At 53.4% G+C, this 22,484-nt stretch overlaps 2 protein-coding genes across 4 annotated transcripts in view; one reads left to right on the top strand and one right to left on the bottom strand.

Moving 5' to 3' along the window:
• The window catches only part of TNFRSF10B (TNF receptor superfamily member 10b), a 32,835-nt gene extending 29,728 nt beyond the window's left edge, over positions 1-3,107 (top strand). For both annotated transcript variants that reach the window (XM_012435301.3, XM_021665135.2), the window contains one exon: positions 66-3,107. In XM_012435301.3, coding sequence (XP_012290724.1) covers positions 66-379 — 314 coding nt within the window. In that variant the 3' untranslated portion in view covers positions 380-3,107. The remainder of the gene's footprint in view (positions 1-65) is intronic.
• RHOBTB2 (Rho related BTB domain containing 2) lies at positions 3,041-22,342 on the bottom strand. Of its 2 annotated transcripts, none has more exons than XM_012435292.3 (10): positions 22,255-22,342; positions 17,768-17,969; positions 16,976-17,079; positions 16,311-16,496; positions 14,712-15,730; positions 14,347-14,465; positions 11,811-11,961; positions 8,027-8,115; positions 7,097-7,202; positions 3,041-5,898 (listed from the first exon to the last, which is right to left on the bottom strand). In XM_012435292.3, the coding sequence occupies exons 2-10, from the start codon at positions 17,957-17,959 to the stop codon at positions 5,681-5,683; spliced, it is 2,184 nt and encodes a 727-aa protein (XP_012290715.1). In that variant the 5' UTR covers positions 17,960-17,969; positions 22,255-22,342; the 3' UTR covers positions 3,041-5,680. The 2 variants fall into 2 exon arrangements, with proteins under 2 accessions (XP_012290715.1, XP_012290714.1); XM_012435291.3 differs by lacking the exon at positions 22,255-22,342 and adding an exon at positions 21,758-22,047.
• Between the last annotated feature and the right edge of the window lie 142 nt (positions 22,343-22,484).

Here is a 22,484-nt window from a genome sequence, read left to right as displayed (position 1 = left end):
GTGGGATCCTTTGTCCTTTCTGAGTCCCAACTCACCTGGCTGTCTCGGTGGCTTTTTCCACCCAGCTCTGAGGCAGTGCTTCCACCACTTTACCGACAACGTGCCCTTTAAATCCTGGGTGCCGTTCGTGAGGGAGCTGGGCCTCACGGGCAATGAGATCGATGTGGCGAGAGCTGAGGCAGCGGGCCCTGGGGACACCTTGTACGAGATGCTAAGAAAATGGGTCAACAAGATGGGGCGGGACGCCTCTGTCCACACCCTGCTGGATGCCCTGGAGACGCTGGAACAGAGACTTGCAAAGCAGAAGATCCAGGACTGCCTGGTGAGCTCCGGAAAGTTCGTGTATCTAGAAGATAATGCAGACTCTGCCATCTCCTGAGTGTGAATCCCTTCAGGAAGTCAGACCTTCCAGAAAAAGGTTTGCCTTTGTTTCTGGAAAAAGCTGGACTCCAGACTGTGGGAGAGTATAACTGTCGCATGACCGGTACTGGAAGAAACTCTCCCATCCGGTATCACCCATGGTTGGAACATCCTAGAACTTTTTCACTGCACTTGAAATTCTTTTTCTAAGCTGAATGTGGTGATCAGCACACTATGGAAATGTCTGGATGAGTCTATGTGTGTGTGTATATTGAGGGTTGGTTTGGGATGTCATTCTCTTTATGGCACTTTTTTATCCTAATGCAAGTGCTTTATTTACGTGGGTTACATCGTATAATCCATCTGCCTTAGCATCTACGCAGTTATGTTCAACTTTACTTGATACTATATGATATGAACTTTTTTCTGGGGGCGGTCTCACTCTGTCTCCCAGGCTGGAGTGCAGTGGCTGAATCTTGGCTCACCAGAGCCTTGACCTCTCAGGTTCAAGCGATTCTCCCACCTCAGCTGTCCAAATAGCTGGGACCGCAGGTGTGCACCACCATGCCCAGCTAATTTTTTGTATTTTTTCTAGATATGGGGGTCTCTCTATGTTGCCTAGGGGGGTCTCGAACTCCTGAACTCAAGCAATCCGCCCACCTCAGACTCTCAAAGTGCTGGGATTATAGGAGTGAGCCCCTGCACCTGGCCTTACCTTTCTACTTTTATAATTCTGTATGTGATTATTTTGTGAACATGAAGAAACTTTAGTAAATGTACTTGTTTACATAGTTATGTGAATGCATTAGACAAACGTACAATGAATAGACATACAACGAGGGAAGAAGAAAAATTCCTCTGTAAGATGTCACTGTCTGGGTTCCAGTTCTCCCTCAGATGTACTTTGGATTCAATGACTGGCAACTCAGTCTTTTGAACTGGATAACCTTAGAAGTATATGAATATTATTTATAGGTAGTTGTTTACATGTGAGTCGAGGCCAAGGAGAACTGGATCCATGTGAAGTCCTGTGTGTGGCTGGTCCCTATCTGGCCAGTCTCCTTTGCGCCCCCAGCCCCCATCTGTGGACAGGTAGGGAGGGAGGCAGATGGGTTAGATCAGACGCAACAAGTAGGGTCTAGTCATATCCCGTTTCCAGTGAATGTAGTGAACTTGAGCCTGTTTGGGCTCAGGAGAGGACAAAAGCTGTCTCCCGTGTCTGCTGTGGCATCGAGAGGGAAGAGCGGATGGTGCTTGGGGATGGTGTGAAGTGGTTGCCAACTCAGGAGTGGACGGCCTTGCTCACTTCTGGTGCTCTGTGACCCTGAGCCCCTGAGCTGCATCTTAGGGTACAGCTTCCCTATGTGAGGAGCTTGGCCCCTCTGTAAGCATCTGACTCATCTCAGAAATATCAATTCCTAAACACTGTGGCAACAGGACCTAGACTGGCTGACATATTCAGGCTTTGTCCCTGTGTCCTGTTCTATTATTGTTTTAAAACCTCAGTAACCATTTCAGCCTCTTTCCAGCAAACCCTTCTCCATAGTGTTTCAGTCATGGTAGGATCATTTTTGCAGGTTAGTCATTCTAGTAGTTTTTGGTCTTTTCCATCTCAAGACATTGTGTGTTGTCTTGTTCCGGGACTGGTTTGACTGGGACAGTTAGAATTGCCTGAAGATTTTGGCATACTCAGAGTGTTGTGTCCGTGGAGCTTTGGGCGGGGGGTGGCCTTTCTGGTCTTGGCACTTCCGTTCTCTCCCACTTCCATCTGGCGTCCCACGTGTTGTCCCCTGCACTTCTGGAAGGCACAGGGTGCTGCTGCCTTCTGGTCTTTGCCTCTGCTAGGCCTTCGGTGTAGGATGCTTGGCCTCAAAGCTCAGAGGGAGCCAGTCTGGTCCAAGCTCCCTTGTCCCTTCTGCAGAGGCCTTCCTTGAAGATGCATCTAGAGTATCAGCCTTATCAGTGTTTGCAAAGCTTACACTTTTTCCTTTTTTGAAGATGAAGTCTTGCTCTGTCACCCAGGCTGGAGTGCAGTGGCATGATCTCAGCTCACTGCAATCTCTGCCTCCTGGGTTCGGGCAATTCTGCCTCAGCCTCCCACGATTACAGGTGTGTGACACCATGCCCGGCTAATTTTTGTATTTTTAGTAGAGACGGGGTTTCATTGTGTTGACCAGGCCAGTCTTGAACTCCTGACTCATGATCCACCCACCTTGGCCTCCCAAAGTGCTGGGATTACAGGCATGAGCCACCATGCCCGGCTAAGCTTATTCTTTTAATTTTTATTTTTTTGAGACAAAATCTCGCTCTGTCACCCAGGCTGGAGTGCAACGGCGCGACGGCGCGATCTTGGCTCACTTTGATCTCCTTGACTCACTCTTGACCCCTGGGTTCAAGCGATCCTCTTGCCTCAGCCTCCCAGGCAGCTGGGATTACAGGCGCCCACCATCACGCCCAGCCAAGCTTCTTTTAGAGTAAGTTTCCTGACATGAAATTGTTGGCGTTTTTTGTTGTTTGGGTAGGTTAGGTTTTGCTCCACCCCCCAGGCCAACTAGCCTGCGACACACGGAAGCCACTTAGTGCAGTGTGTCACTCGTGTTCGATGTCCTTTCATGCCTCTGCCTTGTCAGAGGTCCCTGTTTGAAGTGTGTTAGAGTATTAAACAATACAAGGAAGCACGTTATGTACAAAATACTTATGTATTTATGAATTAATGACCAAATTAAATATGAAACCTTATATAAAAAGAGGTGTGGTTTTGTCTCCGCCCCCATCCTCCCCTCCTCAATGAATCGGCTCTGAGTGACAGGAGGCCAGGGCTGTGGTCCTGCTGGGACTCCTTCCTTCCTCCCCTCTCTGCCTTCAGGCTTGGCCTGCTTGGGGGATTTCCTGCATCCGACTCCCTGGAGTTTAAAAAGCCAGGTTCCTGGGGACTGGAATTCATGCCTCCTTCCCCTCTCTCCTGCCTGCTCTTCCCTCTGGGGAGAGGGGCACCAGATCTGGCCTGGTTCACCCACAGCCTCCCAGGAGGGTTCTCTTGGCTACCTGGCTCCTGCATCTGTCTCTGACAGTTTTCAGGGAAGGGGTGGTGGGTCCCTGAGGGGTGAGCCAGGCCTGTTTCTCAGGGAGTCCGGTGGTCACTCTCCTGTGGCTTCCTGCAGCCCTGGGCCACCTTCACTTTCTCTGCCCTGGCATTCCCTGCATCCCATCAGTGGACCCAGGTTGCCCAGCCCTGCAGGCACCTGGGAGACCCATTTCCCACTCTCCTTGTCCTGGAGGACCCACTCTCCCTCTCGCCCAGAGGGGAGGTGGGGCTGCTCTGGGCTCCCTCTTGCTTCCTGGTGCCCAGCCCCTGCGCACCTGAGCCTTACTTGGAGCCCTGGGCTGAGCGGAACTGCAGGGAGGCCGAGCAGCCTGTAGAGGGCAGCAAGCGCACGGCTTCGCAGCCAGCCGCCCTGGAGGACGTCGGGGGGAAGCAGCCACAGCCCTGGAGGGTCCTGGGCCTGGACAACATGGTTTCCCCCAGGGCTAGAGCCGCTTGTCCTCCCACTACCTGCTCTTTCTCGATGAGGATTTAACTTTGTTTGGGGTTCGTTCAACACCAGGCCTAACCAGCGTTTTCCCGGAGCCCAGCCCAGGGCCAAGCCCTCTCAGCCAGAACATCTTGCACAGGTGAGGCAACTCCTGAGCTCGAGCCCATAGCCCCACGGGCTCCATTTTTTACACCTTAAAAGGGTGTGGGTGGTGAAATTTGGGTTTGGATTAGAAAACGGAAAGGGGCAATTGTGGCCCAGCGTTTGCCCCATGGGGGCTGGGAGCTACTGTTCAACCCCCTCCATTCCTCCAGCCCTGCCCTCCTCCTCTCTGGATGAACCTGGCTTTCCCTCCTGCCCCATTCCCCTTCCTCTCCTTCCCTTTATCCCACCCAGCACTAAGAAGGCTAGGTCCTCTATGTTCGCTACAGGAGACTGCTGGACCCCAGGGCCACGCCCCTTTCCCTGACCTCTGGCCCCTACTGCAGCCCCCCAAAAACACCCACCACAGGCATCCCGTGGGGTGGTCCTCTGAGGGCAAGGAGGGGAGCCTGCAGTCTCCAGACGGGCAAAAGCAAACGTCCGGTGCCATCTGAGTCCTGAAACCAAACCCCTCCTTGCCACCAGCCCCAGTCCCTCCATCACCAGCCTGCTGGAGGCCAGGCCCCTGTGCTGCCCTGGGAGTCAGCTGGCAGGGTCAGGGCCTCCGCCGTTAGCGAAGTGTCGAGTCCTTTCTTGAAAGGCATTGGCGTCGATTCTGCAACCTCAATCTTCACCTCCTCATCATGGGGGCCTCTGTTTAGAGAAATGTGAGCTAGGCAGGAGCTTTTTCTGATTTTCATTCTTTGAGGGGGCATAGAGGACAGAGTGTTTGTTGGCGATTTTTTGTTTCGGTTTCAGTTTGGTTCTTGTTTGCTTTTGTTTTTTGCTAATTCTGCCCCACCCTATAAAAAGCAGTGGCCCCCAGAGGCCGGGGAGGGCCCGAGGCGCTCGGGTCGCTGTGCACTGGTTCCCACTTCCTTCTCCGCCTGTCCCAGCTGCTCCCTTTGGTTCCCATCTCCGAATCTGAGGGTAAAGGAGGGGTGAGGGAGAAGTTTCTTGTTGCACCAAGAGGTGCTGCTTCCAGGCCTGGAGCTCTAAACGACCTCTGTCCCCCTGATCAGGCCTGTGCTACCACTGCCCCCTGGGAGGGAGGGACGCTGGCGGGATGCAGGCCTTTCCACTCCTGGCCTTTTGCAACTGCACCCCAGGATGCAGAAGTCTTGAGTTGGGCTCTGAAGGCTCCATTTCTACCCTGACTTCTCCAGTGGGGATTCGAGTAGGCTCCGTGCGGAAATGCCCACAAAACAATTTTAACACTCAAGTCCATCGGTGGAAAGACATGGCCAGCAGGGGCAAGATCACTTCTGCTTGCTGGGAGGGGGCTGCCTCTCTGGCCAGAGCAGTGACCAAGACACACGGGGAAGCCGTCGAGGCTGGGAGGCTTCCCCTTTGACTCAAGGGCTCTTGAACCCAGAGATAAAATGCCAGAGCACTCGCTCCTCCCAGCAGTTGACTCCCGTCCTGCTTTGGGTCTGGGGACCTCTGCAGGTGGTTCCCGTTCTGTTCCACAGGCCTCTGCTCCCCTCTGGCTGAGCCACGGTGGCTGGTGAGGACAGCTCCACCTTCTGGGTCCTGGTTACAGGGGCCCCCTCGTCCCTGTAAGGTGGATGGGGTGATGTGGAAGAGCAGAGGGGCGAGGGTGGATGGGGACAACAGCAGCAGGGTTAGAAGAGGGTGGCGGCGTCTCAGACCACAGCCGAGGAGGAAGAGGGGGATGAGGAGGAGGCTGCCGAGGAGGATGGGGAGGACGGACTGTTCCAGAACAGCCACCGCCGCTTAGGCTGCCGCTTGAGGTGGAGGTAGTCCTCCTTCTCGCGCTCCTTCCGCGCCCGCTGGTAGTGATCTTCCTCCTTCAGGTACCACACGGGCGGCCACCGGTGCTTCTCAAAATACTCCTGGTTTTCTGGAGCAGAGAGCAAAGTGGCTTGGTTAGAAAGGAGGCACAGGGACAAGAGGACTGTGGGACACCAGCCCCACCCTGCCACGAGGCCTGCGGGGAAGATGGAGTCAGGCCACAGCAGAACCACAGCATCAGAGCAGAGGAACGCTGGTCTTATTCTGCAGGGTGTGGGGAGCCGCGGAAGGTTTGGAACCAGGGAGTGATGCTATTGGACCTGTGCCTTAGAAAGAAAATGCTAGGCTAGGTGCGGTGGCTCACATCTGTAATCCCAACACTTTGGGAGGCCAAGGGGGGCGGATTGCCTGAGGGTAGGAGTTCGAGACCAGCCTGGGCAACATGGTGAAACCCCGTCTCTACTAAAATAGAAAAACAATTAGCCAGGCGTGGTGCTGCACGCCTGTAATCCCAGGTACTTGGGAGGCTGAAGCACAAGAAGTGCTTCAACCCAGGAAGTGGAGGGTGCAGTGAGCCAAGACTGCGCCACTGCACTCCAGCCTAGGCAACAGAGCAATACTGTCTCAGAAAATTTAAAAAAAAAAAAAAAGTGTTTTAATAGTGAAAAGGAGGAGATATCAGGGGTGGGAGACTTGGCAGCATGGAGCGAAGACGTGGCAGCAGGGTGGAGGGTCACAGCAGAGCGGAGGAAGCCCGAAGAGGACCCCATGGACAGAGTGGCAGACCCCTCAGGGAGGCCAGGGACACCTCTTCCTGGAGCCTGTGCAGTTCCTGTTGAGCTCTAGGGCCTGAGAAATTAATCAAGAGACAGGAGGCCTCAGAGGATGTCCAGACCCGGGTGGTCCAAGCTGTGGCCTGTGCCCATTCCTGGGTTGTACAATCAATTTAGTGGGCCATGAATAGCATGAAAAAGACGTTATATTTTCCTATATGCATCCTGGGTCACAAGAGGAAATGTATTTCTTATTATGGCATTCTGTCCAGAAAAGTCTGAAATCTGCCAGCTCTAGTCCAGTATCCTCTTCATTCCTCAGAACGAGAAGCCCAGAGAGGCAGGGTGAGTGCCCTCCAGGCCAGTGCTTTTCCTGGGGCCCTGCAGCTTGGCTGGAGGCTCCTTTGCAGGCTACTCCCAGCCCCGAGGTCAAGGGTCATCACCGGCAGCCTCCCGGTCCCTGGGTTATGTGGGAGCTGTGGAACCCCGAGGGGAGAGCAGCAGGCGCTGCCAGGCCTGGCCCCCGATGCTCACCTGGGGACATGGCCTTCATGTCTCGGGGGAACTTGCGGCACACGTTGTTGTAGTTGGTGCAGATGTGGTGGAGACACCAGTCAGCCAGCTGGTACGCACAGTGGAACTGGGGACAGAAGGGAAGAGTATCTGCACTGAAATCTCCAGGGGAGAGGGTCTGCACAGACACCTCCAGCCGCCTTTAGCGCTAAAGCCTGCAGTCTTAGAGCTCTCACGCCAGAGGCAAGGCCACACAAAACTGAGGAGGATGCTGCCTCGGGCTCCTTGGCACCACTGCCAGCATGGCCGTCCCTCGCCTCTGTTATGCCCGCTCCCAGCATCCTCGCTGCAGACACCCAGAGTCCCACGTGGTGGCTTCATACTGCATCTGTCCTCTTCAGATCTTATGCCATGTGACTTCCCTTTCCTCCCCACCTGGGACCAAGGCAGCCTGCACTGAGGTGCTCACAGTGAGCAGAGGGAGCTACTTTCCCAGGGGTGTCTGCAAGCTCTGCGTGAGCCGGACTACCAACACACACTAATCTTTGGTGGCTGAATTTCTGGCACTGTGAGGGCCAGTGTGGGAGATTTTGCTTGTCTGTCTGGGATTAAGGGAGTGGGTGGTTAATTTCAGATGGAGAGTCCTCCGTCTCCCTTAAATGACCTCAGGCAGGCAGCATCCATATGTAAGCCTGAGCCTGGGGTTCCCTCCCCGGCCCTACTGCTGCCTATAGCCTCATCCCTTCCCTGCTTGGCCAGCTCCCCTCCCGGTACATCAAGGTTCCCCAGCCGCTTCCTGGCACGGAGGGGACATGGGCTCCGCACAGTCAAGGAGTCCAGTCCGATAACAGGTTCCCCACATCGACCGCCTTGCAGGCTTCCCACTTACAGCCAGTGGGAGGCAGAGTGTGGTATTGAGGCTGCCGTAAATTCCCTTCCCTGCCGTGATACCTGAGCCAGCTCCAGGAACACAAGGACGTCCCCATCGATGTCCACCATCATCTGGGTCGCTTCCATCAGTCCGGTAACTGTGTACTGCTCTGTGACACACATGGCTACTAATCAGCTGAAGAAGCACATGACAGGACCTGCGTTCACCCTCCCCCTGTTCCGTTCCCCACCAGCTCACTGCAGGGCAAGGAAAACCAGGACCCCAGCAAGTCCCAACAGGGCAGGAAAGGCCCCAGGCTATGAAGTCTGCTGCCACTGGGAAGGCCAGGGATGAGAGCAAGACCTTCTCAACAGGGTGGGTTAGGAAGAGTAAGGAGGACATTAGGATCATCCAAGAGGATCTTTCAAACTATGAATGTCCCACGACATAATCTGATAGAGATAGGGTCAAAGTTCCCAATAGAACCAGCCACTGATATACAAAGGAGAGCGTGGGAAACCTCGTGCCTGTTGATCACAGAAAAAGGCTGAGAACTGTTAGTTAGAACTAGGAGTTACCTCTAGTTGTTTAATTCAAATTTTGTAACAAATTGTGTACTAAGCTTGCATTTTAAGTTAAAATATTTATATTGAAGAAATAAACACCCTTGGTTATGAATTTTATTTAGTAGTATCAGTATAAACTCATGAGTTATCTTATCCTTAAAAAGATCAAGCCAGGTGCAGTGGCTCATGCCTATAATCCCAGCACTTTGGCAGGCTGAGGAGGGCAAATCACAAGGTCAGGAGTTCGAGACCAGTCTGGCCAATATAGTGAAACCTGTCTCTACTAAAAATAGAAAAAAATTAGCTGGGTATTGTGGTGTGTGCCTATAATCCCAGCTACTTGGGAGGCTGAGGCAGGAGAATCACGTGAACCTAGGGGGGCAAAGGTTGCAGTGAGCCAAGATCGTGCCACTGCACTCCAGCCCAGGCAACAGTGCAAGACTCCTTCTTAAAAAAAAAAAAAAAATCAAGATCAATGTATTTCCCAGCTGTGTCCACAGAAAAGACCTAGAAACAACAACCATCCCAGTCCAATGAGCATTCCTAGTGCACACAAATCCCAGTTCCACACTTCCAACATAAGAAACCAGGACTTCCTGAAGAAATGGCTGATTCCAGGGCTGGGGCATAGAATGTTCAAGAGGAACCCAGAACATCCCATCATTCCAAATAGAGAGGAAGTCCAGAGACTCTGGAGCCAAGACAAAGAGTGTAGGATTTGAGCTTCAATGAGGATAACTGCAATTAATTGAAACCAATCAAGTATGTTCAAATCTAAGACAGATCAAAATAATACTTAAAAAACAAACAACTGGCTGGGCGTGGTGGCTCACGCCTGTACTCCCAGTACTTTGGGAGGCCAAGGTGGGCAGATCATTTGAGGTCAGGAGTTCGAGACCAGCCTGGCCAACATGGTGAAACCCCACCTCACCTAAAATTACAAAAATTAGCTGGGTGTGGTGGCATGCGCCTGTAGTCCCAGCTACCCAGGAGGCTGAGGCAGGAGAATTGCTTGAACCCGGGAGTGAGCCAGGATCGTGCCACTAAACTCCAGCCTGAGCGACAGAGTAAGACTCTGTGTCAAAAAATAAATAAATAAATAAATAAATAAATAAATAAATAAATAAATAAAAATTAGCTGGGTGTGGTGAGGCATGCCCACAGTCCAAGCTACTTGGGAAGCTGAGTCGGGAAGATCACTTGAACCTAGGAATTTGAGGCCGCAGTAAACTATGATCAGGCCACTGTATTCCAGTCTGGGCAACAGAGCAAGATCCTGTCTCTAAAAAAATATAATCACAATAATAATTCGGTAAGCTGAACATATGTTTCAGATGCTTTTATGTATTTGCATTCTACTGAACAATAACACGTTTTCCACTTGAATTAATGGCTTCACAGGAAGCATATCTTTTTATATATATAATTTTTTTTTCTTTTTTTAAAGATGAGGTTTCACCATGATGGCCAGGTCTTGAACTCCTGACCTCAGGTGATCCACTCACCTCGGCCTCCTAAAGTGCTAGGATTACAGGCGTGAGCCACCGTGCCCAGCCAGGAAGCATATCTCCAATTATACAAAACTTGGCATCTTCCACTGATCCTTAGCAAGGCAGATATATACACTTTTGTATATGTTTCCTAGAGTGTATCGACAATTTGATGAAAAGTTTCTTAACATTATTTCAATAAGCCTTTCCATGCAGTGGTCCAGTTTGACATTTTTAATGACTACCATGTAACTGCCTGTGTGTGCTTAACCAAGGGTTTGGCTGTGACTTGCTTCCAATTGCCTGCCATGACAACATGAACTTCTAGAAAAACCTTTATGCATTTTTCCCCTTTGGATCATTTCTCTGGAGGTAGTCTTTTAAAAGTGGAATTATTCCATCTAAGAATTTGAAGTCTTATGTGCTCTGGGCAGACCACACCATTTCTTCATGGACAGCAAGAAAAGATACACTGTTGTAGCTGGGATCTTTCGAAATCTCTCTTGCTACCTGCCCCAAGTCCCCTTTACCCCCTTCTGGGGACCCTGGACTCCCTCTGCAGCCTCGGCTCTTAATCCTCTGGTTCTGATCAATGATTTCTGCTTTCTTTCCACCCAACCCCATCCTTACTCATTTTTCATCTTAGGATTGCTGTTTTCTCTCATATTTGAGCCCCGATCTTCATCGTCTGCCTAGATAGACCCCAGCAGCTGTGACACTGGGTCCTTCCCTGAACCTCAACTCAATATGTGAGGATCTGCTCTCTGCCCCCTGACCTATGCAAGAATATTAACCTTGGCATCAATATGACCACTGGTACCCATGTCACCACCACCAGCTCAAACAAGAGCCGGCTCCCTGCCTGGGTCCAGGTCTCCGGCCCTAGGCTCCCTTCGCCCCGCAGACACCACTTCTCTCCCCTGGGCCTTTGGACCCAGACTGGCTGCCACTGGCTCTCCCCCATGCCTCAGTTCTTGCTCTACCTCAGAGAGCCCCTGGGATTGGTCCACACAAAAAGCTGAGCTCTGGCTCGCGCAATCCATTCAAGGACTAAGGAGTGGCAGGGATGTTTGTGTGCTGTTTCTGGAAGGAGGAAGAGAAGGTGATGTCAAGGGCAGGGGAAGAAGAAAAAAGGCAAAAGAAGGAGAAGAAAAATGAAAAAAAGAAGGAGAACCACAGGGTAAAAATGTGGGAATTGTGTTCTGTTCTTTTTTGACTTCCTAAGCTTGTCCAAGTGAAGCCAAGCTAAGAACATAAAGCAAGATCATGTTCCATTTTTGTTTGTTTGTTTTGAGATGCAGCTTTGCTCTGTCCCCCAGGCTGGAGTGCAATGGTGCAAACTCAGCTCACTGCAACCTCTGCCTCCTGAGTAGCTGGGATTACAGGTGCCTGCCACCAAACATGGCTAATTTTTGTATTTTTAGGAGACGGGGTTTCACCATATTGGCCAGGCTGGTCTTGAACTCCTGGCCTCAAGTGATCTGCCTGCCTCGGCCTCCCAAAGTGCTGGGATTACGGGTGTGAGCCACTGAGCCCAGCCTCATGTTCCATTTTGTTGGGCTGAAATCGCCTTTGGAGAGAGCCCCTCAGGTGTCCCCATCAAGCATCCCCTGCACACACCCTTCTTCACTCTGTCTCCTCATCCACAACTCTGTGCCTGTCAACAGATTCCATTTGATGTAAGCGTAGTCCCTTGGACATGAGCTAGTTCCCCAGGAGGAGAGAGGTGAGAGGAGAACATAACATAGCCCCTTGGGGTTTCCCTGACCTCTCCTCCAGGGAGGTTCCTAAGCACTCTGCTTAGTTACCTGTGAGGGCAACCAGGTGTGGCAGGCAGAGGCGGTTGGCTAGGATGATGAGCTTCATGTCATCCAGGTCGGGGCTGGACGTGAACATGCCCGTGTAGAGGTATTCCAGCACGGCCCGCATGCAGCTCTTGCTTGTGTAGGGAAACACCACCTGGGTGGGAAGGAGTGAGCGGACAGCAATGAGGTCCTGCTTAGCAGGAGAGGAAATCAGCCCTGAGAAACTCAAGAGCTCTGGGCTGCACGCCGGGGCTCCCCCAGATGGGCAGCCTTCCCTGTGCTGCGTGTGTATCGCTGAGAAGACCCCCAACACCTCGCCCCTAGAGCGACAACCTGTGCCGAGCCTGTTTGCTGATAGCACCAGAGAACAGGACTCTACTGTCATTTCTGTGTTTATTTTTAGAAATGGGGTCTCGTTATGCCATCGAGGCTGGTCTTGAACTCCTGGTCTCAAGCATTCCTCCTGCCTCAGCCTCCTCTGTAGCCAGGACTATAGGCACGAGCCATGGCATCCAGCTCTAAACTCTTCCAAAGGGACCTGGATACTCACTGGCATGCTTTGGAAGTCGCTCTGGCTCGCGGGATGCTTGAAGGATGCCTCCTGGTCACCTCAACCTACGCCCCAGCCCCTCCCATCCCTGTAGCAAGCAGAAACGAGATACAGAATAAGAAGGGCCCACAGCAGCTGACTTCTTTCTGTCTGCTCAGAGCAGCTACTTTGGGCCTCTGGGATCTCTTGAGAGCAGTGCTGCAACAAACTGCTTTCTCATCAGGTGCGAGGCTCTCCAGGCTGTGCTGGGAATTGGCTAGAGCTTGAAAGCTGGCGTCTACATTACCGAGAAGTGCCCAGGACTGGCAGGCCCCTGGGGCTGGCGAGAGCTCCTAGTCTCACATTTTGTGTATCCAAATCCTACTCCCACTCCAGAGACCGTCTCCCATTCCCAGTGCTTCCACTTAGTCTTCCTTAAGTACTTCCTTCCCAGAAATCTTAGAAAATGTACATTCCACATCACGGGATGCCACGCAGCCTCGTTCTGGGTTCTGTTTTTCATTCAAGCATTTGGCGAGCACTTCCTAAGAGACTGGCGCTGAGGGGGTATTTGGTAGAAGAAAAAAGACCCAGTTCCTGAACTCAGAAGCAGTTACAGAACAGTAGGGAAAACTGTGGATGTTCAGAACTCCACGCGCCTGTGCGAAGCAGAACCTCCCTAACTACAAGCTTCCAGTACACTCAGGATGGACAGCTCAGGTCCAGGAACTCAGAGTACACCAAGGGCTACCCTGGTTGGAACAGAAAAGAGAACAAACCCAGGAGAATATATCTAAGGACACACTGAGAGGCTCCTTTCATCCCCAAGTTTCCAGTCTAGGTGCCTGAGAAAGTGGTGGTACCGTGAGAGCTGGAGGGGTACTGATTAGAGGGGCAGGTGACTCTGTAAAGTATTCCCTCCCTTCCTTTCTCCCTTCTTCTCTCCCTCCCTCCTTCCTTCCTTCCTTTTTTTTTTTTTTTTTCCATAGAGACGGGGTCTGTGTTTCCCAGGCAGGTCTCAAATTCCTGGACTCAAGCAATCCTCCCACCTCCGCCCCTCAAAGTGCTGGGATTACAGGTGTGAGCCATTGCCCAGGCCTAGTTTCTTTATTTTGAGGCTTTGACAACTAGAGCTTGCTGGCCCTATAGGGCTCCCCCAGGGCTGGCCAGGTCCTAGAGATAGTGATGGAGTTGCCTACCAATGCCTTTCATATGCAAACCAACCAATCCAGAGCTCGCAGCCCACTACCTCCCCTGCCCTAATCGCCTAGAGCCAGGAGACAGACAATAGAGACAGCTCCAGGCCCCAGAGCCTGCTAAATTTATTCAAACCAGCCAATCCTAAACTGCTCAACCTGCCTGGCCCATTCCCTCCCAGGGAAACCCTCTGCCTCCTAACTGACCCCAGAGCTTCCCTGGTGGCCCCCAGCCATGGTAGTGTGGCTTGCCCATCTTCTTGGGATCTGTGCATAACAAGCTGTCTTAATGACAGCCATCTACAGATCTGTTGGCCTCCCCTCATCTCAATAATCATAAAACCTACATTTTAAAACAGTGCTGGATTCAGCCTGGGACATGCTTAGTTTTTCTAGTGGTTTCAGGTGTGTCAGGGAGGCCATAAGGTACAAGGTAAAGAGCCAAGGAATAGGAGTCCTGAGTTCAAGTCCTAACTCTACTTCCAACTTCACACAAGCTACTTAACTTCTCAGGGCCTCCTACAATTTCCTAGGTATACGGTAGGAGTGGCGCACGTGTAAGTCGTGTGTGAATTCAATGAGATAATATACCAAAAGCGCTTTCTCAACTAGCTGGTTGAGGTGTTAGTGTAATTCCCTCTCCTGGTGCACTGTGTCATCCTTAGCTCCAGGAACCACCTCATAAACCTCTCGGCCCATCACCCTGTGGTTAGCACACAGTCGATGCAGAAAGCACCCTGAATGGCAGTGCCTCAGATGTAAAGAGTGCCAGTGTCTCACTCCTTCCTTCCCCGCTTTGCATCCTCAGCCTTACCTCCCGGGTGGAGCTCTCCACAAATGGCCCCCCAAACATGGCAGCCATCCAGTCACAGCTGGAAATCAGCAGGGGCTTGTGGGCACTGATGGTGCCATCATCCAGGATGAAGGTCACATCTGTCCAGAAGAAGCAACACAGGAGGGCCAGTGAAAGAAGGTGGGATAACGAGCCCCCAGGGGAGCCACGGAGTCTCCTCCTGAACCCAGAAGATTCGGGACACGGAACAACCCCGCTCCCAGCCGGGGAAGACCAGGCTTTGCAAGCACGGCAGCCACAGCTCCAGGATACCAGGAGCTGAGACCGACAGGCAATACTAATGGGACCAACGCAGAACCCCCTCGCGTTCCAAGCACATTCGATACCTGAGAAGGTGCCTTTTGCCAAGCACTCCTTAACCCGGTTGGTCCGGCGAACATGGAAGGCCTTGGTGATCTCCTGGTTCATGAAGGCCTCATTGTTGAGAATATTGGCCACCATCATGCGCAGATCAAAGACCTCGAGCAGCTCGGCGATGTGGGCGATGTGCATGAGGTCACGCTCGTTCTCGTCCAGCTCCCCCGTGTACAGGTACTTGAGGACAGCCCGGAAGGGCCCCGGCTGGATGGAGTTGTCCATCTTCACCACCACCATCAGCCGGGATTTGTAGGTAAGAGGATCTTCTGCCATCTCTTCCTGGATGCTCACAAAAGCTCGGCTCCAGGAAGACAGCACACGACCCCTGCCCGGCAGGTACCCTGTCCCGTTGCCCCGTAAGATCCCGTCGCTGGTGGAGGCACGGAGGCCGGCAGGACCGGAGCCCCCGGCATCGTCCACGCTTTCGCACACGTCAAAGCTGGCTGCCCGGAGCAGAAAGTCTCGCCCGTGGTGATGGTGGTGGTGGTGGTGGTGTTGATCAGGGTGGCCCTGGTGGTCCTCTGGGTGGGCACCCCCTGGCCCCGAGGGGCCCCCCAGCTCCCCCTCACTCAGGTCCATGAGGAACAGGTCGTAGAACTTGGAGGAAGAGGTGGAGAGGTAGATCTTGTGGGCAAAGATGCGCACCCGCTCCTGCAGCACCAGGATGACGTCCGCGCAGAGCGGGTCCTCCAGGAGGTGGGCGGGGCACTCCTCGCTGCTGGAGGGTGGGTCGGGCACCACAATGATGGGGGGCGGTGGCTTGGGGGGCAGGAAGGGTGCCTGCAGCAGAGGCCGCTGCACGTTACGGAGGTGGGACTTCCAGAACTGCAGGTGGCGGCGGGAGATGAGGGCAGCTCGGATGGCGTTGTCAAAGACGTCCTTGATGCCGAACTGGGCCACCACGCTGGTCTCATAGTATGGGATGCCCAGCTCCTTGGCCACCTCCCGACCCTTCTCTGGGGGCAGGATTTCATTGGGCTTGATGGGCCTGGTAGGTTCAGGAAGGGAAACCAAGCTTGCGTTGGGGGTGGAGGGAGGTCACCTGTTCTTCTGAGGGACCCCACTCAGGATCTGGCCGCCGGTCCCCACCCACTCTTGCCCTGCTCTGTCTGGCCAAATCCCATCAAGCTCCTTCAAAGTCCACCCCAAACCCTTCTTCTTCCAAGAAGCTTTCCCTAACTATGCCAGGCCCCAGTGACCTCTCCAGTGCAAAGCTGTGACAGCACTGCCTCTCTGGCAATTAGCAGGCAATGCTTCCCATGGGTATTTAACATGTTCACATAGTTACTTTATCTCCCAGCAAAATTATAAGACTTTTTCATGCAAATATCACCTCTTCCTCTCTGTCTTTCCTCATGGTGCTTTATATAGCACTGCCCACACCAGAGGTGTGCAGCAGGTATACGAATGAAGGAATGAATGAATGAGCATGCTTGTTGAATCCCGATGCAAGCTTGCTCCAAATGGAGGGAGAGATATGAGGCTCAGTGAAACTCCCCCATGGCTGAGCAGGAAGCCCTGGTGAGGCACCCATCCTGGTCTGTCTCCTTGGTACCAGCACCCCCTACCTCGCCAAGGGTCGCCTGGCCCTGTTGACAGCCTCCAGGTCAGCGTAGCGCAGGTCCAACTGGCAGCCCACCAAGATGACAGGTGCTCGGGGGCAGAAGTGCTTGATTTCTGGGTACCACATGGTCTTGACATGGTGGAGGGAATTGGGGTTGGCAATGGAGAAGCACAGAACCACCACGTCGGATCTGCGGGTGGGAGAGTGAGGTTACGGACAGAGAAGCAAACGGTAGCTTACCTGGTCCAGGAACATCAGCTCCACCCCAGCCCGTAGAGTCCCACACCTGGCTTAGGTATCTGCTCACATGCTCTTACACAAAACGTGAAATAACAGTACCTCCAATTTATGTGGCATTTTAGAGCTCAAGACTTGTTTTGGACCCACAGCTATCTTGTGAGTTGGAAATGGCAGTTTTTACCACTTCGCAGCTGAGAAACATCATCTCAGAGCTACTAGGCACAGAGCTGGAACTCAATCCAGGCTTCCTGATTCCTGGCCCAGGCTCCCTTTGCTGCCCCAGGCTGCCCCAGCCCCAACGAGGCTCTGCCAGAGCTGTTTTCTCCACTCCTTCATCCCAGCTGAAATTTCAGAGGTGCTCAGTTCCTGGGAAAAGCAGGAAAAACCCACCCTGTTGGTTCTCTGTAGGCAACCAGAGGCCTTCCCTACCTCCCATAAGCAAAGCGACGGTCTTTGTGGTGGTCTCCAAAGGTGTCCCAGAGGCGCAGGGAGACACTGACATCATCTACCACGTCTCGGGAGCGTTCCAGCACCTGGGGACAGGGGAGGAAGAGTGGGACTCGAAGACAGCAGTTTTGGGCCCCTCTGTGTGTCAGCTCAGGATGGGCGCCAGCTGACCCCTGGGGGTCCCAGACAGCACCAGGGATGGAGGGACAGGGCTAGCATCACCCACTGTGCACCTTGCATAATAATTTCACCCATGGGAAATCTCTGTAGAATCAATAACAAGGGTGGCCTCCAAGCCAACCAGGAGTGGAAGAGACCCTAAGGGACTACTATGGGTGTGGAAGGGGCCTCTTCGGGAGCTGACCCTTGTTCCTGGCTTTCCCTGCAAACTGCATGTTTGTGAGCCTCTGACCTTTTGCTCTCAGCTGCCGGCTTCTTTGCTCCTCTCAGCTCATATCTCTCCCAGGCCCCAGCCCCTTAGTGCTCCCCATTACTTAGGGCTGTGATTACATATAGTGCAGTACCCCAGACAAGGCTGGAGTCCCAGGCACCAGCTCAGTCACTGAAAACACAACCAGCCAGAGACGCATTCCTGGGGTGGGCTTGGCTCAAACCTCTCTTCAGGGGCTTCTTCCTCTTCAGCTGCCCCCACCCCACTCCATCCCACCCCTAGAGGGCTCTTGTGAGCTCTGGAGACACCAAGCTATGTGTCAGGAAGCCCCCACATCCAGACCCATGGAAGGGATCCCCAGCCAAGCAGCCCTGCAGCCTTACCTCCTGGCACACACGATATTGGTCAATGGCCCACACTGTGGGCACGTGCGTGGCCAGCAGCTGGTACTGGGTGAGGGTGGCATTGCAAGCGCGGGCACAGATGAGCCTGGTCTTGCCCACGGCGTTGTCCCCCACCACAACGCACTTGATGGTCTCTACGTTTGGCCTTTCATAATCCATGTCAGAATCCATTAAACGGGACCTGAGGAGAGGAGGGAGGCAGTCAGGATGGCGTGGCATGCCAGCTCGCCATGGGCCAGGGCCAGCACCCGCAGCTTTCAGCCAGGCTGCCCCCGCTGCAAGCCCCACAGCTGAGAGGAGGAAGAAGGAATGGGCAACGTTCGGGGCAAAAGCTCTGTGGGGACCCAAAGGGCCAGGAGCCCATTCAGGCAGAGAGGAGCAGTGCCACCAGATGAGCCCCTTGTCTTCCTGCTGCCTCCATCCTCCAGCTGTGCGTCTGGATGGAGGAGACCTGAGCAAGATCCCCAGCGGAGCCCGCCCAGGCCCTGCCCTGTCCCTTCTGCTCTCCAGAGGACAGCTCACTCATCATCTGCTCTCCTTCTCCTTCCCCGGCAGGGCAGTGGCAGCGGAACAACAAACAGCTGAGAGAAGCAGAGTGGCCAGGTCCCCACCCCTTCTCAGCATGCCTGAGTGCAGGGCACTTTAAAATTTAATGGGCTTGTCAGAGCTGGGCAGCGGCTCTCCTGGCCTCCACCCTTTCCCTCACCCTCCCTGGTGGTGGATTTCCAAGCCCCAGCCTGCCTAAGTGCATCCTTCAACCCCAGACCCCAGCTCCCTTTATGGAGATGCAAGAATTTTCCCTCCCAACCTCCCTGAGATGGGGGCGTTTCTGGACACACCTGACCAGCCCAGGGGCCTCCCCTGCTCTACCTGGGTCTGTCCTGTTGCCCATGTATTATGCTCAGTCACGGGTCCAGCTTTGAGATGGGGGTGAGGGGAACCACAGGCCTGTGATGATACAGTCAGTGGCCAGTGGGCCTCTCCTTCCCCTACATGGGGCTATCCTCCCAGCACCCTGCCCCCAGCCTCAGAGAAAGTGAGAGCCACCTCCACCCTCTTCTGCCCTTCCCATTCCTGGGGAGGACAATTCTTGGGCTGAAGATCTCAGACAGCTGGCACTCCTGGGTGATGATCACTGAGCTGGCTACATGGGTGATGGGGTCGCCAGGAAGCAAAGGATCAGAAACTTGAGCCTGAACTTCTGGGCAAATGCTTGCCTCAGTTGCCTTCAATGTTGAGCAGAGAGGAAGTGGCTTGTCCACCCCCAGAGAGGGATGGCTTGAATGAACAAACAGAAGGCCCTTCTGTAGTCAAATGTCATGTTGGTGTTTAAAAAGCTGTCGCCAGGAGGCCCTGGGTTCAGCATCCACCCTCCTGGGCTTAGGGAGCAGGGGCAGGCCCGGCGTTATTAGGAAGCTTGGTTTCTCCAGCATCATCCGCCCACCCCACTCACATTCCCTGTGTGCATGAAAGTCGTCTGGGGGGCTTTAGCAGCCCAGAGTCATCCCTCCTAGGCCAGGGAAGGCTGAGCTCTGAGTCCTGGAGCCTGCCCAGGCACCCTAGCTGCTAAGCCATCCAGTCCAGAGCCAGGCCACCAGCAGCAACAGAAAGGATCCACTCCTGCTGGGCTGTAACTGGATGCCAACATGCAGGGATGCAGACTGAAATATCCAAGTAACGATAGCAACTGGGATTCTCTAGCGAGTGGATGCATCTCAGCAACCTAAGCAAAAAATGCAGCAAGGACTTCTCAATGAGACAACCTCCTGCTCCTTCTTGGAATGTTACAGGATCTGGACCCTTCAACGAGAGGTCTCCATGCAGTGCCCTCGGGGTCTCCAGGGCAACTGCATCATCCCTTCCCTCTCCTCACCCTCCTCCAGCAGAGAACTATTTTTTGTTTTTGTTTAGAAGTGGAATTTTGCTCTTGTCGCCCAGGCTGGAGTGCACTGGTACGATCTCGACTCCGTGCAGCCTCTACCTCCCGGGTTCAAGTGATTCTCCTGCCTCAGCCTCCCAACTAACTGGGATTACAGGTGTGTGCCACTATGCCGGCTAATTTTGTATTTTTGGTAGAGACAGGGTTTCACCATGTTGGCCAGGCTGCTCTCGAACTCCCAACCTCAAATGATCCACTCGTCTTGGCCTCCCAAAGTGCCGGGATTACAGGTGTGAGCCACTGCGCCTGGCCCAGAGAACTGTTATTCTAACCACAGGCTTCCTCCTCCCAATTCTCTCTCCTGAGCTGAGGACCCGGAACCCCACTTTGACAGTTCCTGGTCTCAAGCTGAGGGATGTGCTGGTGCCAGGAGGCGGCATCTGGGCTGTGGTTTCTGTTTTGTCAAGTGGATACCAAAACAGAATCCCAAATACAAAATATGTGCAGCTGGAGGATAAAGATTAACACCCAACAGCCAAAAGAACTTCTTTCTCAAGTTGCAATTCTAGCAGCACGTAGGCCTGTAGACAGAAGCAGGGGGAATGAGGAGGCATAATGGAGGGGGTGCCAGTTCTCAAATCCAGGGGCACCTTGACAGAATAACGCCAGGACACTGGCAAAGCAGTGCTGGGCCAAGTTCAGCTACACAGAGGTGAAAACACTGGTGCCCACCTTGTGCTGTGTCACCTCTAGGGCTAAGCAGGGATCAGCCAACCAAGTAGGAACATGACAAATACCATGCTGTGAGTTTAGACACCAGACCTGCTGGATTGCTTCCCAAGCTTCGAGACCCCTTCCACCCACTCCCCAGCCCCTTCAGCCGTCCCCGGCTTGTCCTTCAGTGCTTCTCTGTTTGTATCATCTCACCCTTTCTACCCTGTCCCAACTGCCTGACTGGCAAACTTTACTGTTCTATCTAGGAAGGGGCAAGTCACTTCACTTTGTGGGCATCAGTCTCCCCCTCTGGGAAATGGGTGTGAAGACACTGGCAGACAGTCTCCTAAACCTTGGTTAATTTGTGCCAAGAGAGCCCGGGCTGATTTGTCTTCTTATGTAATGTGGTATTATATAATGCTAGATTGCATATCTATATGTGTAATTATATCTCTCTTTAAGATACAGACTGGCCCAATTCATTCAGCAGAACTCTTAGTCTAATCAGGCCTGTCCTAAATGAGGAGCCTGTCCTGGAGAGAGCATGCCAACACTTACACAGTTTTTGCCCCAGGATGTTGCTGATGTTGTATCGTTGCTGATACATGGTGATACAGCCCACTCGGTGAGCTTCTCAACTTCCCCTCTCCCTCTGGTACCCTCCCCTTCCATGACTCCAGACTCTCCCTCACAATTCCCTCATCCCCACTCAATCAACCTCCATAACTATGACCTCCTCACCACCTGGCCCTGGGTATCACAACCCCAAATTCACTCCTCTCCCATGATAATCACAAACTCACTGGTATGTGTTCCCTCCATCCCTGTCCCATGATCCCTGTGCCCCTCTCCAAAAACAGCCTCCTGCCCACTGCTCTCCCAGCTCTTCTACTTGGTACAAGCCAAAACCCAAGGTGTGCTGAAATTAGCTACAAACCTCGTGCACTCCCATTCCCACCCCCACACCCCTACACACACTCTGCAGAGCTCAGAAAGGGCCCCTATCCCTCCCACAGCTGATAGGAGGCTTGTTCATCTGTGGCTGCCCTAGTCTGGTTGTCAAGGAAACGAAAGAATTTCCCTGGGAGCCTGGCTTGTCTCCTAGCAACCAATATCCCACATCATCTTACAAAACGGTAAAGGGAGGAAAATCCTGAAAATGAAGGTAAAAATCAAGGGAGATGGATAGGAAGGGAGAATTGGAAGGAGAAGAACAAAGAGAGAGTGGACTCCAAATTCCGGGAGGCTCCCACGGGGGTCGCTGGCACTGCAAGGAGCCCCGCGCAGATCCAACAGAAAGCAAGGCCCAAAGGGACCCTGAATGGTCATATTAACAAAGGAATGCAAGCCTAAACACAGGATAAGCCCCCTCAAACCTGAAATGTGGACACATCACCAAACACCGCCAAGGATCTCCCCAGTAGTTTCACTGAACTCAGTTTCACAGACTGCAACGGAGTTGAGTTCAAAGAACCAGCTCCAGAACCGCCTGCCACACACCCCAATTCCACTGTTGTTTGGATTTTGTTTTCTTAGCAGAATCACTTCCACCCCTCTGGACCGTTTTTCTTTTTTTCTGACACGCTGTTCTGCACACACACACACACACAAAAGAGAAATTTAAAAAATTTTAAACACAGAGAAGGGGGAGGGGCGCGACACGCCGAGGCAATCAAGTCATCTTCCGCTCCCTAGAAACACCCGGAAAGGGTTAGTCTCCAGCCCCTTTGAACCCAGCAGCGGGAGCCAGAGCGCAGGGAGGAGCGGGGCCCAGGGGATGTCGCGAGGGGCGCAGCAGGGCCGGGAGGGCGGCGCGGCGCGTCTGCAGGGTTGCTGGCCACCCCGCCATAACCGCAAGCGGCCATCTACTTACACCACTACATGTGACGGGGTGGCTTCTAGCGTGAGGAACACATCTCTTCCTGCTGAGCACGCTCATTTTAGTGAAATGTCGGGGGTCCCTCCGCGCCTGCAAGTTGGGGCGACGCCGGCGCCGCCGCGCTGCTGCTGGGCTCCAGCCTCCGGGCCGGCTCGCGGCCGCTCAGAAACTCCGGCAGAGCAGCCCAGGCCGGACGTGGGCCCGGGAGCCGCCGCGCGCGCTGC

Source organism: Aotus nancymaae, unplaced genomic scaffold, assembly GCF_030222135.1.
Source record: "Aotus nancymaae isolate 86718 unplaced genomic scaffold, 86718_ANA_hifiasm-v0.15.2.pri h1tg000079l, whole genome shotgun sequence".
Taxonomy (NCBI): domain Eukaryota; kingdom Metazoa; phylum Chordata; class Mammalia; order Primates; family Aotidae; genus Aotus; species Aotus nancymaae.
The sequence above is the reverse complement of the archived record's forward strand: the minus strand, read 5'-3'. Positions and strand labels throughout refer to the sequence as shown.

Coding starts and splice junctions, on each gene's coding strand:
- RHOBTB2 (XM_012435291.3), bottom strand. Junction 17,080..17,767: donor AATATCGTGTGTGCCAGGAG/GTAAGGCTGCAG, acceptor CCCTGTCCCCAG/GTGCTGGAACGCTCCCGAGA. Junction 7,203..8,026: donor TGTTCCTGGAGCTGGCTCAG/GTATCACGGCAG, acceptor TTCTGTCCCCAG/TTCCACTGTGCGTACCAGCT.